This window comes from Amphiura filiformis, chromosome 13 (assembly GCF_039555335.1).
Source record: "Amphiura filiformis chromosome 13, Afil_fr2py, whole genome shotgun sequence".
NCBI classification, from domain to species: domain Eukaryota; kingdom Metazoa; phylum Echinodermata; class Ophiuroidea; order Amphilepidida; family Amphiuridae; genus Amphiura; species Amphiura filiformis.
In genome coordinates this window covers 30,572,820-30,586,379 of record NC_092640.1, presented here as the reverse complement: position 1 = coordinate 30,586,379, position 13,560 = coordinate 30,572,820, and the positions used below count along the sequence as shown (strand labels likewise).

At 35.1% G+C, this 13,560-nt stretch overlaps 1 protein-coding gene across 1 annotated transcript in view; it reads left to right on the top strand.

The window, feature by feature from the left end:
* LOC140168234 (very long chain fatty acid elongase 4-like) overlaps positions 1-13,560 on the top strand; it is a 45,443-nt gene that overhangs the window by 9,901 nt on the left and 21,982 nt on the right. Inside the window, 2 exon segments of the mRNA XM_072191569.1 lie at positions 1,026-1,105; positions 8,496-8,683. Of these exon segments, the coding sequence (XP_072047670.1) occupies positions 1,039-1,105; positions 8,496-8,683 (255 nt within the window). The 5' untranslated portion in view covers positions 1,026-1,038.

Below are 13,560 nucleotides of genomic sequence, written 5' to 3'. Positions count from 1 at the left end.
TAGCACCGTGACGTCACTTACACACATGCATCATCTACAATGTATAGCCAGTGTCTAAAAGTTATACCACAAAATTGGAATCAAAGGTCATTAAGGGGTCACTTCCGGTAAAAGTCTGAAAAATTTGTAAAAAATATTCAAAAAATCACTGTCTTTACAAATTACATAGCAGAGAGTCGCCATTAGCACATACATGCATTGCTACTAGCTAGGGTCTTTAGGACGCATACAGTTTTGGGGTCAAAGGTCATTAAGGGGTTACTTCCGGTCAAAAACCAAAATTATCAAAAAAGTTTTAAAATTTTTTATCTCAAAATGTAAACAGTCCAGAGTAATATAATCATCATACAAGAATCAGTGTTACCTGGTGTATGCATGGTATTTTTATTTTTGGGGTCAAAGGTCATTAAGGGGTCACTTCCTGTTTTTAGCTAAATAACTTTAAGAATTTTTATCTCGACAAATAAACAAAGTAGAATTTTTAAATTAAAATTGGAACAATGCATTTTGTCGTTGTACATGTGGTTTTTTTTTTCATTGAGGTCAAAGGTCATTAAGGGGTCAAAAGGTCAATCATAAATTTAAAAAAATCAAAATCCATGTATAAGTTCCGATTAAGCTGAAATTCACCAGGAATATTCCTTATGACATCCTAAGCACTATGTAATATTTTTGCGGGGTCAAAGGTAATTATAGGAAAAGTAAAAAGGGATCACTTCCGGTTCTCACAGATTCGGGTCATAACTCATTTGTCACTGTTGGCTGGTGCATCCTCGCGGTCGCAGGCGAACGCAATCAGATCTCGTTTGTTATTATTTTTTGAGAAAAGTGCAAAAATAGTCAGAAATTTATCTAGGGGCATTGTACCACCTTAATATTTGCATTAACGCACATAACAAATTCTATTAAATTTAGGGCGTTGCTGTGAAGCAAATCGCATATTAATTAATAATATTATTATTATGGCTTTTAAAAATTGAGTTGCCTTTGCTTTTTGTATTGAATGCATTTTTTCCTTCTTGCAGATAAACTATCACAATGGACTTGCTAACAGATGCAGTGAATGACTCCTACAATTTCTACCTCCATGCACTCACATTCAGCGGTAAGCTATTAAGATTTGCTTGTGTAATGTAGGCCTATTGTGTAATTATCAAAAATTTAGAACTTATTATTGTGCAGGAGGAGTAATAAAGACACTCCTCACAAAGTAATTAAAGGATCAAAAAATTTCATTCAATATTTTTCAAAAACAAAATAAGATGTAAGTGCCAGTTGAAACAGTCATGATGAGACTTACAGTGTTCAGTAGAGCATGGACATGGCCACAGTGGCGTGCGTGAAGGGGGCCCATCCCCCCCCCCACTTTTGTTGGTCACGAAAAACGTTAAAAACATCCAAATTTGCTCCTAATCAGACTCCATTCGGGGAACTGAACAACCTGCCCCCCCCCACTTTCAATGTGCTGCGCACGCCACTGCAAGGCCACATAATATAAAGATATTTTGATTAGGTACAAGTACATGTATGGTCAAGATAATCTGGATGAAATTTTTTAATCCTTTAATTACTTTGAGGAGTGTAGTAAGGGATGCACCATGTGACCTCCTGGGTGGAAGATTTTTGGGAAAAAAAACACTTCCCCACTTTATGAGCCAAAAAACTTTCCACACTATATCACTTTAAGGTAGTATGAATGGCTAATCAAGCTTGCAGCAAAATAGCCACAATGGCCAATTGGAATTGTGTATTAATTTAAAACTTAGAACAAACTAAAGATAAGTCTTCACTCCACCTAGTTTTAGAGTTTCATAAAAATTTTACCATTTCTTATGTATTTCTTTATTTTTTGAAAATTACCTAAATTTTTCCACATTATAATTTTTTTTGCCTACATGGTGTGTGCTATGGTTTCCAAACTTTCAGGGATGGTGTATAAGCTTAATATCTAAATTCTCTCGCCAGCTTTTTTTTTTTGGATAGTGTTTTTTTTTTTTTTAATAATTTTTAAATTTTTTTGATTTTAGGAAATTTAGAAACACCTATAACTTGAAATAGAAACACTTAATTAAAAAAAAAAAGCTGGCGAGAGAATTTTCTAAATTTGATTACCTTTCATATGACACCTTGTTTGTTGAAATTGGACCTATAGTTAGCTCAAAAAAAAATTCTAGAATTTAGGTAATTTAGTGTTTCTAGAAAAAGTCAAGAAAATTGAAAAAAGTACTAACATTACCATTTTATATCTCCTTTGTTAAGGCCAATATCTTGGGAAAAAAATGCTGTCCTTTATTAAGTAGCATTTTTGCAATAAAATAAATTTAAAACCAGATTTATGCAGTGGATATAAAGGAGAGAAAATCACATTTAAACAAATTACTTGTTTTCAAAAATTAAGCTGATTTGAAGAACTTGGCAACATGCCAAAAACAGGCCGTCTGCAAAGTCTATGGGGTTTTCCAATCACAAAAAATTACATAAGTCAAAAACGCTCTTTTGGAAAAAATTAAAAATTGGCAGGTGTGTTTTTCTCACCCATCTCCACATTCTGTATAATTTTCAAGCAAATCTGAGCATGACACCGTAGCCGTTCATCAGGGTTTTCTTTAACGCACAAAACACGCGTATTTACGCGTTCAGGCACTTTTCTGACTCCTTCAAATCCCTAGTTCCAAAGTCCAATGCGTACAAAATCTTGAAAAGCGTCTGCGTTCAGATATTGCAAGAATTGAATAGAGAAACACCTGATATTGTGTATTTATTCTCGGCTTTTGGCATTTAGGACCTATACTCCCGATTATGTAAAACAACGAAAGGCTTTATGGACCGGCATTTGACAATTTTCAGCTTTTCAACTGTTCAAATTTAAATTTTACACAGTAATAGTGCCAAAATGGTCCACCAAATCGCTTCAATTAGGTCTTCATTTTGCAACATTTTCCAAGTTCTAAAGGGGGGAACATCACCCTCGTAGTTGATAAACAAATGGCCACTTTCACTTCTGCTTTCGACATTTGCCAATTTATGTTTAACACAATTTATAGGCCTACCATAATAGGGAAAACTTGCCGTCCACGAAAGACTCCATGGACTGCTCATTTCACAAATGTTCGGCTTTTTTAAACTAAAATTTTACACATTAATATTGCCAAAATGATCCACCAAATTGCTTCAAGTAGGTCTTCATTTTGCAAAAGTTTCTTACTTCTCAGAGGGGATCTTTAAATATTATTATTTTCTTCTAAAATTGCCCCCACCCCCTTCTGACTGCTCTAGATCCGCCACTGCTCCAAACAGTGGCTTAGATTTCTTTTTGACTCGGGGGGGGGGGGGTGTCTTGAAGTATAGTGAATCCAGCACCTTTTGGAGAAAGAATAAGTTTATGGTACAACAAATTTTGCCATTTTGAAGCTCTGTTGAAATATGGTGCAAAAGTGGAATAAATTCGCAAAAAAGCGCGCAAAAATGTGCACTTTTGGGGCTAAAATGGCCAAATATGAGGTTAATTTGGTCAGAAACCCACATACAGGCGTCAACATTGGGGGATGATTGTATGGACCATCCCCCTGGCAAAATATTGGGGGAGATTCCCCCCCCACCCCACCCACCCACCACCCCAATCCGGATTTACGCCTATGGCTCCAAAACACACATATTGTTAAAAATGTCTTCAAAAATAATATTATAAAAATACCCCTTGGGCAATGTTTTTGACTCCTTCAGAGGAAAAATTCACAATTGAAAGGGTCAAAAAAATTTGAAAATACCCTTTAGCAAAATGCTTAAAGAAAACCCTGCCGTTCATACTACCTTAAGAAAGCCTCTCTATCACTAAAATAAAGACTTTTCACAAATGTGCCCCAACCTCAACTTCCAGCCCTTCCTCTTGGAAGTCAAATGGTGCATACCTAAAATAGGCAAAATGAAAATACCAACATTTTGGCAAAGAATGGGAATTGGGGAGACCTGAAAAGGGAGTCATTTACAAAGCTGCATTTTGCAGAAAACCCAATCGAAATTGAACAACCAGTTCCAAAGATATGAGCAATTAAAGAGTTTCCAAAACAACAGGAAATAATATTATTTCCTTTGTTTGCCTATCTCATATCCCTGATACAATGTATCTCAAAATCAATATTTCCCAGTTCCTACTGATTTTGCTTGATCTAAAATGGGAGTGTCCCATGTGACAAATTATGGGGTCTTTTGGTAAGAGACTTTCCTTTGGATCTACATTTGTAGATCTAAGGCAAAAAACTGTAGACCCCTTTCTAAACCTTCCGAATGTTTAGTCAGCAGGGCGGTTTTCCGTAAGTCTCTAACTTGTGTAAAACAATTGGACAAATGCATTTTCCCCAAGTTCAGCACCGCATGGAATTGCCCTCCGTATATTATTCAATGCAACGTTATTCAGTGCTAAGTCTTATAATGCCAGCTAGCTTCTAATGCAAACTAGACTCTACATTTAGGATCCACAACATGCTCATCTATCAGGGTGCAGTTCTTTAACCCCAATACATTTGTATTATTCATTGAATGACCTTTGAAAATTGGGATACAAAAATTTGTACTCTGCAACTTGAGGTCAAATTGTGCACTATGATTGTGTAATCGAGGTTATTGAACTATGCCATTAGGATGAGGCCATTGTGGTTCATAGTGTATCTATGGCACATGCTGTCTTCATTGCCATTTTAATAGAAAGTAAATTTCAACAGACCATTAAATTCACTCTGGAAGTGTAACCAAACACTTTGAGCCTTCCAGTCATCATTAGAATCTAATTAACAATGTCAGCTGCCATGGTTACCTGCATCTCTGCCCTGCTCAATGTAGCTTTTGCCTTTATCCAAACAAAATAGGCGTTATAATTAATAGCGAAAATTGTGAGGTGGGGAAAATTATTTTTTAATATTAGAAGTCACAGGCCCGTGCCTATTACGCATCAATAGGTCATGTTACATGAAAAATGAAAACGGTCAGCGTGGGGTCAGCATGGTCAAAATCGGAGAACCAATTTATTATTACTAGTCAACATTTTTTTCATGAATACAAGAATGTGCTTTTAATAGTAGCTAATATGTAGCATTTATGTTTGCATTAAGAATTATTTTTACAACGGTGTGACAAATTTCACAATCAAAATAATTAAGTCAGTGCTCAAAGAACTGAGTATACTTTGCCCAAGAGCGGTGTACCAGAGGGAGGGTACTCAACACAAATGGTACCCAGGAAAGACCCCTATTTTTGGACCACATAGCTCCGAAAAAAACCCTGAATTGTACCAAAACAGAGTCAACAGACCCTTGATTTTGATGATTTTAGCTCTAAAAGACCCCTAACATGCTCATTACTGGGTTTTTTCAGGTGATTTTCAACCAGAAAGCCAAGAAAGAACCTTGATTTAGATTGTTCGCGTCTAAAAAAACCTTCTACCTGTTAGCAGCTCCAAAATGGTACGCCATCATCAGCTCCCAAAGACCCAACACCTCAACATTCCAGGGGAGCATATACCCACCAAAAATTTGATGATTTGAATATTAATATAATTAATAGAAGCTCACATATTAAATTTGTATCTTTAAAAATACAAGCACACTTTAGCCTTGTATTTTGTATCATAAGCCGTGTTCAGACGGGCTTAGGGACCGATCGTTATTTACGGCAGGGGGGGAATGGGTGTTTGGGCAAAAATATCGACAAAATATTTCGCGTTCCCCCTCGCGTCCGCTCAAAATTTTCGCGTTCCCCTTGTTTTCCCAATTTTCTCCATTTAAAATTTAACAATCCCCCTCCTGGTTCAACTAAAAATTTCAGGTTCCCCCCTCAAGACCACAAAAAAAAATTGTGTTCCCCCCTAAATTTACCCATTCCCCCCCCCCCTGCCATATATAACGATCGCTCCCTTAGAGGTATTAAAGTTCGTGTTTAGCTAACACGATGATACCTCTAAGGTACATGTAGCTTTGTTTTAGCGCCCGTCTGAACAAGTAACGTGTTAACTAACACGAAGCTTAACCCGGAAGATTTACCACAGAGAAATCTCTGTGGTAGCGTGCTAACACGAAGCAATCGTTCCGTGTTTGCGCCAGTGTGAACAAGATTATGTGGTAAGTTTGACCTTATGGATACAACACTTACAATTTCGCAGTATTTTTAATTCTCTTTCGCAATAGGCTATAAAATTCACAATAAATTATCTCCGTTTCTCACCGAGAATGAACTTAATGATAATGAAAGAAGCACCTCCAAAACGAAAAAGCATGACATAAACTGGTCAAAAAAAGAAATTATGGAAGCGCAGATAAGTGTCTGGAAAGACAAAGAAATTGAGTGGAGAAGAAAACAACAGGTTAAAAAACATATGTAGGAGTAGGACATACCCGGGAGGACATAGGCCTAATTGCCCTAAAACTAAGAGACATCGCTTCCACAGCGTACACGCATTCAGGTAATCGGCCTATAAACTTCTAGAACCATGAAGCAAACACCGAGCCGTAAAGATAACACGGAGTGCTGAAGAGTTAAAGACCATTTAGGAAGGACCATCATATGGACAAGTTAAGTTATGACCTTGCACTACCTCCGTATTACGGTAACATGGAGGTAAGCTCCCGTGTGATCATGCCTATAGAATATAGATGGTAAAAAGATCTTAATAGATGATGGTTGTACAAATTTGTACACAATTCTCAAGGTGACTAGAGTAGATTTGAGTGATTTTTATAAATTGGATTCAGTTGGCCAGCAATTTAGCTGTTAAATTAAATTGGACACGCTTTGGAAGTTAATAATAAATGGTCATTTGGATCTAATTTAGTACTACACAGAAGATTCTTGTTTATTGGGTACATACAATTTCCACTGCTTATTTGTCTTGAGGAAAATTGAATCCAATAAAGAGCAGTGTTTAGATGACTGGTTGTGCAATTTGCTACATTTATTTTTCTGCAGTCAAATATAAAGCTGTCTTGAAATGATTATTCTCCATCTTTTTTTTTTTTTTTTTGGTATTTTTTTCCAAATGCACCATTGGATCCAATTGAATACCTGAGTGGAAGAAGGGCCCAACTCCATCAAAACTGTTTTTGAGTTATTAAGAAAAACTTAATATTTGGAAAAGTTTTATAGACATAATGTTTTCATCTTCAGGGAACCTTTAATACATGGCCATACATTATTACATACATTCGAAATTATAAATGATGTTTCCATGGCAACGGTACAGGTCTTAATACGAGCTGGAGTTGGGCCCTTCTTCCACTAATATACTGCAAGCGGTAGTTCCGTAAGCAGATGTGTTATAAATTTGGTAATTATCCATTATAATTGCACAAGTAGAAGCATGTAATATGTTAGCAAGAAAGTTTATTGTAGTGAAAAGCAGACTTCATGGAGGAACAAAAATTCCTCTTTAACCCAATATTTGTGGAAGAAGGGCCCAACTCCATGAAAACCATGATTAAGTGTACGTGGAAGACTATTTAGAGAGTAGATTTTGGCTCATCTTTCACACACAAGGAAGAACAGTCTGCTGGCAATAACATGCTGGGTCTAACTCATTTTTGTTAAAAATTGGAGTTGGGCCCTTCTTCCACTCAGGTATTCAATTGAAATGACCAGACTTTGTGCTATACTGTGCCAAAAATGTATCCTTATATTTAGAAAAAAATCCTAATTTTAAAACTAAACCATATTTGGGTAAATTTAATTTTTAAAACTAAACCATATTTGGGTAAATTTAATTTTTTTTAATAGATGCTAATCCTGCACATTATGACACAACATTGAATCCAAATGACCCAAGAAGTAAAGTTAAAGACCCATTCAGTGATCCCAGCGCAAGTGTGAAAAAAAAAAAATTAAAATTGTTTATAAATTGCTTAAAAGTGAAGGATAAGTCATTCAAATTGTCATTTGGTATTTTTGAAATGACAAATTTGGCAAAAAACAAAGAAAACAGCAGTGTTGACGAAGTTGAAGCCCCATTCAAATACATGTTATTACAGATTCGTGTAAATGTCTTATTTTGTCTTAAATTCACAGCTTTCGGCTGAACCACTCGCAGGCTATGTTAGCACATCTATGACAATGACAAAGGTTTTTACGATCATCCGGATGAGCAAATCACTGAATGGGCCTTTATAGTAAAATAAGCCCAATCGGCATTGGAAGTTTGCAATGCATTGTGGGACAGTTTTTGCAGTTTTAGGACACTTTGTCCTTTGACCTATCGGGAAAATTGCTGTAATTATTAATAATTTATTTATTATTGTCATAATGTTATCATTAAAAATATTTAAATAATTAATTCATAATAATAATGTTTTTTAGTTTGTTCTTTATTCTAGTAACAAGTTTTAAATTATATTTTGTACGCACAAAACCCGAATTTTCCAGATAGGTCAAAGGGCAAAGTGTCCTAAAAAAACCGGAAGTTACAATAGCGATTTGGCTTATTGACTAATGTATGTTTCTCTTTTTTTATTTCACAGATCCAAGAGTAGAAAACTGGCTATTTCTGCAGTCGCCGGTTCCCACTCTAGTCATCATATTCCTGTATTGCTTAATGGTATGGCTCGGGCCGAAGCTTATGGAAGGCCGGGAACCATTTGACCTAAAGAGACCGATGCTTGTGTATAATTTCTTATGTATGGTACTTTCATTTCATATTGTTAAAGAGGTAGGTTGAACTTGAAGAAGATACCTTACCCTTCCCACAATGCATTTCTCCCATTTTGATTTCCTGTACTGATGAGCTATAATGATAGACAAAGATAAAAAAGACTAGTTTGCGTCTGACGTCATCTGTCAATCAAACTCCGAGCACGGTTTGTTTACAAGTGTCGTGATGATATGAGTTGCTGAACACGGCGGTAAAACCGGGCGCCTTATTGTTAATTTTGCACCTTATAACATACAAACCATCTCAAAAGTTAGGTCTTAATAGTAGGAAACTTTTTTTGGCGAAGGCACCATGTCCACAATGCCTAGAAAAGTTGCTTTTTGCCTTGTAAGAGTACGTATTTTTCGCCATTCACTGCTATTCCTTTTCTCCGATCGGCACCAGCCAGATGAATCGACCTTCCTTATACGAGCTATTAGCCCATCAAGGATCGTAGAGAATTTGATTGACAGTGACGTCAGACGCAAACTAGTCTTCTTATCTTTGTCTTTCATTAGGCAAAATAAAAAAATAAACATGTTTCACGTCCCCTCCCGCTTCCTTTTTTGAGGTTTCCTCAAATATATTTTTGAAATTCAGTTATAACTTTTCAAAAAATATGTCTAGGAAGTTGGAATGCTTTCTATAGCCTTGTTAAGATACAAAAAACAATTTAGGAAGGTTTTGTGATCATTGGAGGGGGTGTAACTCACAGAACAACAAATAAAAAAGGGCCTCCTTCATTTTTTCAAGCATTATTGTATACGCTAAAACAGCTCTAAGTATGGGTATTTACACCAATTTTGCGATAAAAAATAGAAAATAAAAAGCCCCCTCCTCCTCCTTTTTTTCGAAAACCCGGACGTGAAACATATTTTATTTTTTACTTGGCCTTATATGTAATGCATCATGGGTTGACAGTGACAGCACATCCAGCTCTTGGAAAATACATGTATGTTCATTTCTTGACTATCGACTCATGCTCAATCAGTTCCCAAAATTAAAACAAAGGGAACCGGTACAATGTAATGGGAGTGTCATTTGATGAAATGAGGTGATAGATCATGTTGCAAAGCATTCTGGGAAGGGTAAGATATCTTCTGTGGGTTAGGGTAAAACTAGTTAAAGGGTAAAACTGGGATCAGAGAAGATATCTTGCCCTTCCCAGAATCCTTTGCAATATGACGCATTACCTCATCATTGCAAATGACACTGCTATTACTTTGTACAGGTTCCTTTTGTTTTCATGTTGAGAATAAACCGGCTAAACATGGGTCGATAGTCAAGAAATATCATGAAAGCAATTTAAATTGAATCTCAACACTACTTGTTTATTTCGCTTACCGGGAGCGCTTTCGAGGAAATAAACAAGTAGTGTTGAAGTTTAATTTAAATTACTTTCATTTTAGATGAAATAACTGATAATAACGTTCATTATGCTTTTGGCTAAAATGTGCATGTACTGGTAAAACCTTGTAGCTGTGTATTTTATAAGATATACCAGGTTTAATCAAAACAATTTGGGAATTGTGGGTTTATTTTTGCAGATTGACATACAAGGTTTTGATAGTATGAAAACTGACTTGCTACAGGGTGTATCAAAATGATTGGTACCGAAGACTTCTCATTTTTGCCGATTTTTTTGTCTACTTTTTGTGCCAGTTTGGGGTTAATTGTTTAAATATTTGTAATTATAGTAGTTTTATCTTCTCTAAGAATTTTAGATCATAAAGATAGCACGTTCTATTCAGAAGTTACATGATTCTAAAGGAAAGTAGGTGTTTTTACACTTTTCATCGTAACGCTGGATCAGTAGCGCACCATTTTCAAAGATCTATTTTACTGCAAATACCTTGTGAGGATGTTATGTTGAAAATCATTGAAATGTTTAATATTTTCCTTGCCTATTTCTTCATTCATAATATATATTAATGTAATAATCAATATTTATTGCTTGAGAGCAATATTGTTGACTTGAATAATTTTTTGGGGTGAAAGAATCAACACCATCCAGGGCGGTAATTTAAATTGTATTTTTGAGATTACCAAGTAGATGGTGTGGCAGAATGGCTATAGACTGTAGACAGTGTAGGTTTGTTTAGACCTGGTAAAAGTTATTGGAATGGCTCCACAGTATTCCACACTTCAGTGTGCATTCATAGTTAAGAATCACTGGTCTCCCCGAAGCTATGGAGAAGTGCAGAGAAGATTTAGGAGACAGTTTCTAAGAGCAAGGCGTATCCCATGCAAACATGATATAACTTGCAATGCTTTTTAAAAAATTGATATGGGCAGTTACAGAATGGACCCATCCCAGTTGTTAAGTTCTTTCACGATAGGGCTTCACCTCACACTGCCAGAGTCGTAAGGCGGGGACTTCAGGAACTATCTTTCTAAAAGCACGTGTAAAGCAATTTTATGTTTAATAATGTTATGTATACTGAGGTGAGATATTGAAGAGTATGTATGCAATAAATGGTTCAAGCAGTGAACCTACATCTTGTGTTGTGTAAGTCAAACCATGATTACGTCGATCTTCGTTTAAATGACAATAGCTCCCATATGCATCAACCTATCAACTTCGGATTAATAGATCAATAAGTTAACATATGCCCCTTTCTATTTATAGTACAAAAGCTATATTAATTAGCAATTTTATAATTTTGATATATTTTTGAAAATGTCACATAGCCCGGTACCAATCATTTTGATACACCCTGTAGCTACAAAATCAGAAGGGAAAAAACATTGTACCAAAAAGACAAGGTTTTGTCATCTCAGCAACATTTTGCTTTAATAGTTTAGTTTATTATTAGCCATCATTTTATTGAGTCAATTTGTGATTTGATATGCAGGCTAGTTCCACTTCGAGGCATCAACTTGCATGATGTCTATGAGATGATATCAATCATATCATTAACGTATACCTCACTGAAAGTGACACTGGTAGGCATATAGGCATATTCCAGTTGAAATCCATACACCCCCTATGGAAGACATGACCTTAATCTCCCAAACAGGGGGTGTCAATTTCAGGTGAACCCATTTGAAATTCACACTCCCTGTGTGAAAGATTAAGGTCATGTCTTCCACAGGGGGTGTATGGATTTCAACTGGAATAGCACATTTACTGAATAGATAATATGAAAATAAGCTTGCTCTCCAAAAATGTTCATTTCGGTCAACCATTCGGTTACCAAAAAATGGCTTGTATACTACTGATGACCTGAAACTTTTCCTCTTTTCAGCTTATTTCCTCTTTTTGTATTCCTGAGATGTATGTGTTTTCTTTTATTTTCAGCCCAATTTGAGCCATTTTCCCCTCATTTTCAGTGTTTATTGAGCATTTTCAGCTTTTTTTTTTTCTTTTTTTTTTTTATAAAGACCCTGTTTTAGGTCTGATTCAACATACACCCCCAACGTAGGACATACATGTATATTATGTGCCATTTCATTCTTAAAACCATATAACTGCACCACAAAATATTATTTTTATTAATTTTAATTAGGCACTAAATTAAGAAATTGGCAATATATTTCTTTAAATTCACAATTTTCAGTAAAAATAAACCACCTGGTACTATGCCCAGATGTAAATTGCACCTTCTCACCTACGATCAGCTTGTAATACTAATAGGTGGTACTCATAACATAAGTTCAAATTAGTATTCTTCAAGCACTATTTGGTATTGCCTGTGCTTTTGCCAAATGTTAAGGGATCTAGAATGAGCGTTTATGGCGTTTCGACAGTATTTTTTGTGGGACATGAGAGCACCTCAGACGTATCGAATTGCAATCGAATATGAAGCATGTCTTTCTGATATCAAATAATTTTCATTTTTGAAATTCACGATATACATGTAGTACAAATTTTATGACAAATTATTAAAATTTGATATTTTCAAATTTTGATATATAACAGTCCTCGAAATAAATTTTATAAATCTAATGATATATTCTTAAAGTGTATGTAGCTGGGAGGAAAAGCCGACGATCAATTTAAAATTTTGACCTTTTATATTGAAGATATGGATTTTTTTCCCAAAAAGACCTATTTTTTTTTTGTGTGTTTTGGGAAAAAAATCCATATCTTCAATACGAAAGGTCAAAATTTTCAATTGATAGTCGGCTTTTCATCCCACCTACATACACTTTAAGTATAAATTGAATCAGATTTATAAAGTTTACTTCAAGTACTGTTAAATATCAAAATATCAATTTTAATCATTTGCCATAAAATGTGTATTACATTGCAATTTCAAAAATCAAAATTATTTGATATCAGAAGGACATTCTTTGTATTCAGAATGCAGTTCGATATGTCTGATGTGCTCTAATGTCCCACAATAAATACTGTCCAAACGTTCATACCCCATCCCTTAATATTACCCTATTCATAATTGTGTAGCATCTCTGCAATGAGGTAGTGCAGTCAGTGATGGGTATCGCATACAGTACATTGTACAGCTGGTTGTTTAGCTCATAACAAAGGCAATTATAATTGCTACAAGGCCAAAAAAAGGTTTGTCTCAAAGCTTGTGTGTGCATTTGTAAAATTGCGCGATTAAAAAAAAAAAAAAAAAAAGAAATGCAGATTTTTTTTATTTCATTAATTTTTTTTTAAGTTTAACAGAAAAATTTGGCGTAAAATCAGGGTTTTTTTCTCAAAATACCATAAAAATACCAAGTCAGGAATAATAAAAAAAATTGCATTTCGCACCACTTTTTTTTGCCTAATATATTTTTTTGAGTAATATATTCATCACTCATCATTTCTTGCCTCTATAATTACGTGTACTGTAGGCTTCATGGTTTGTTTTTTAAAAGGAGTTGTTAGTTCTTTTTTTTTTCATTTTATTCATATTTTTCTTAAGAGTCCTGTTGTATGCATATGT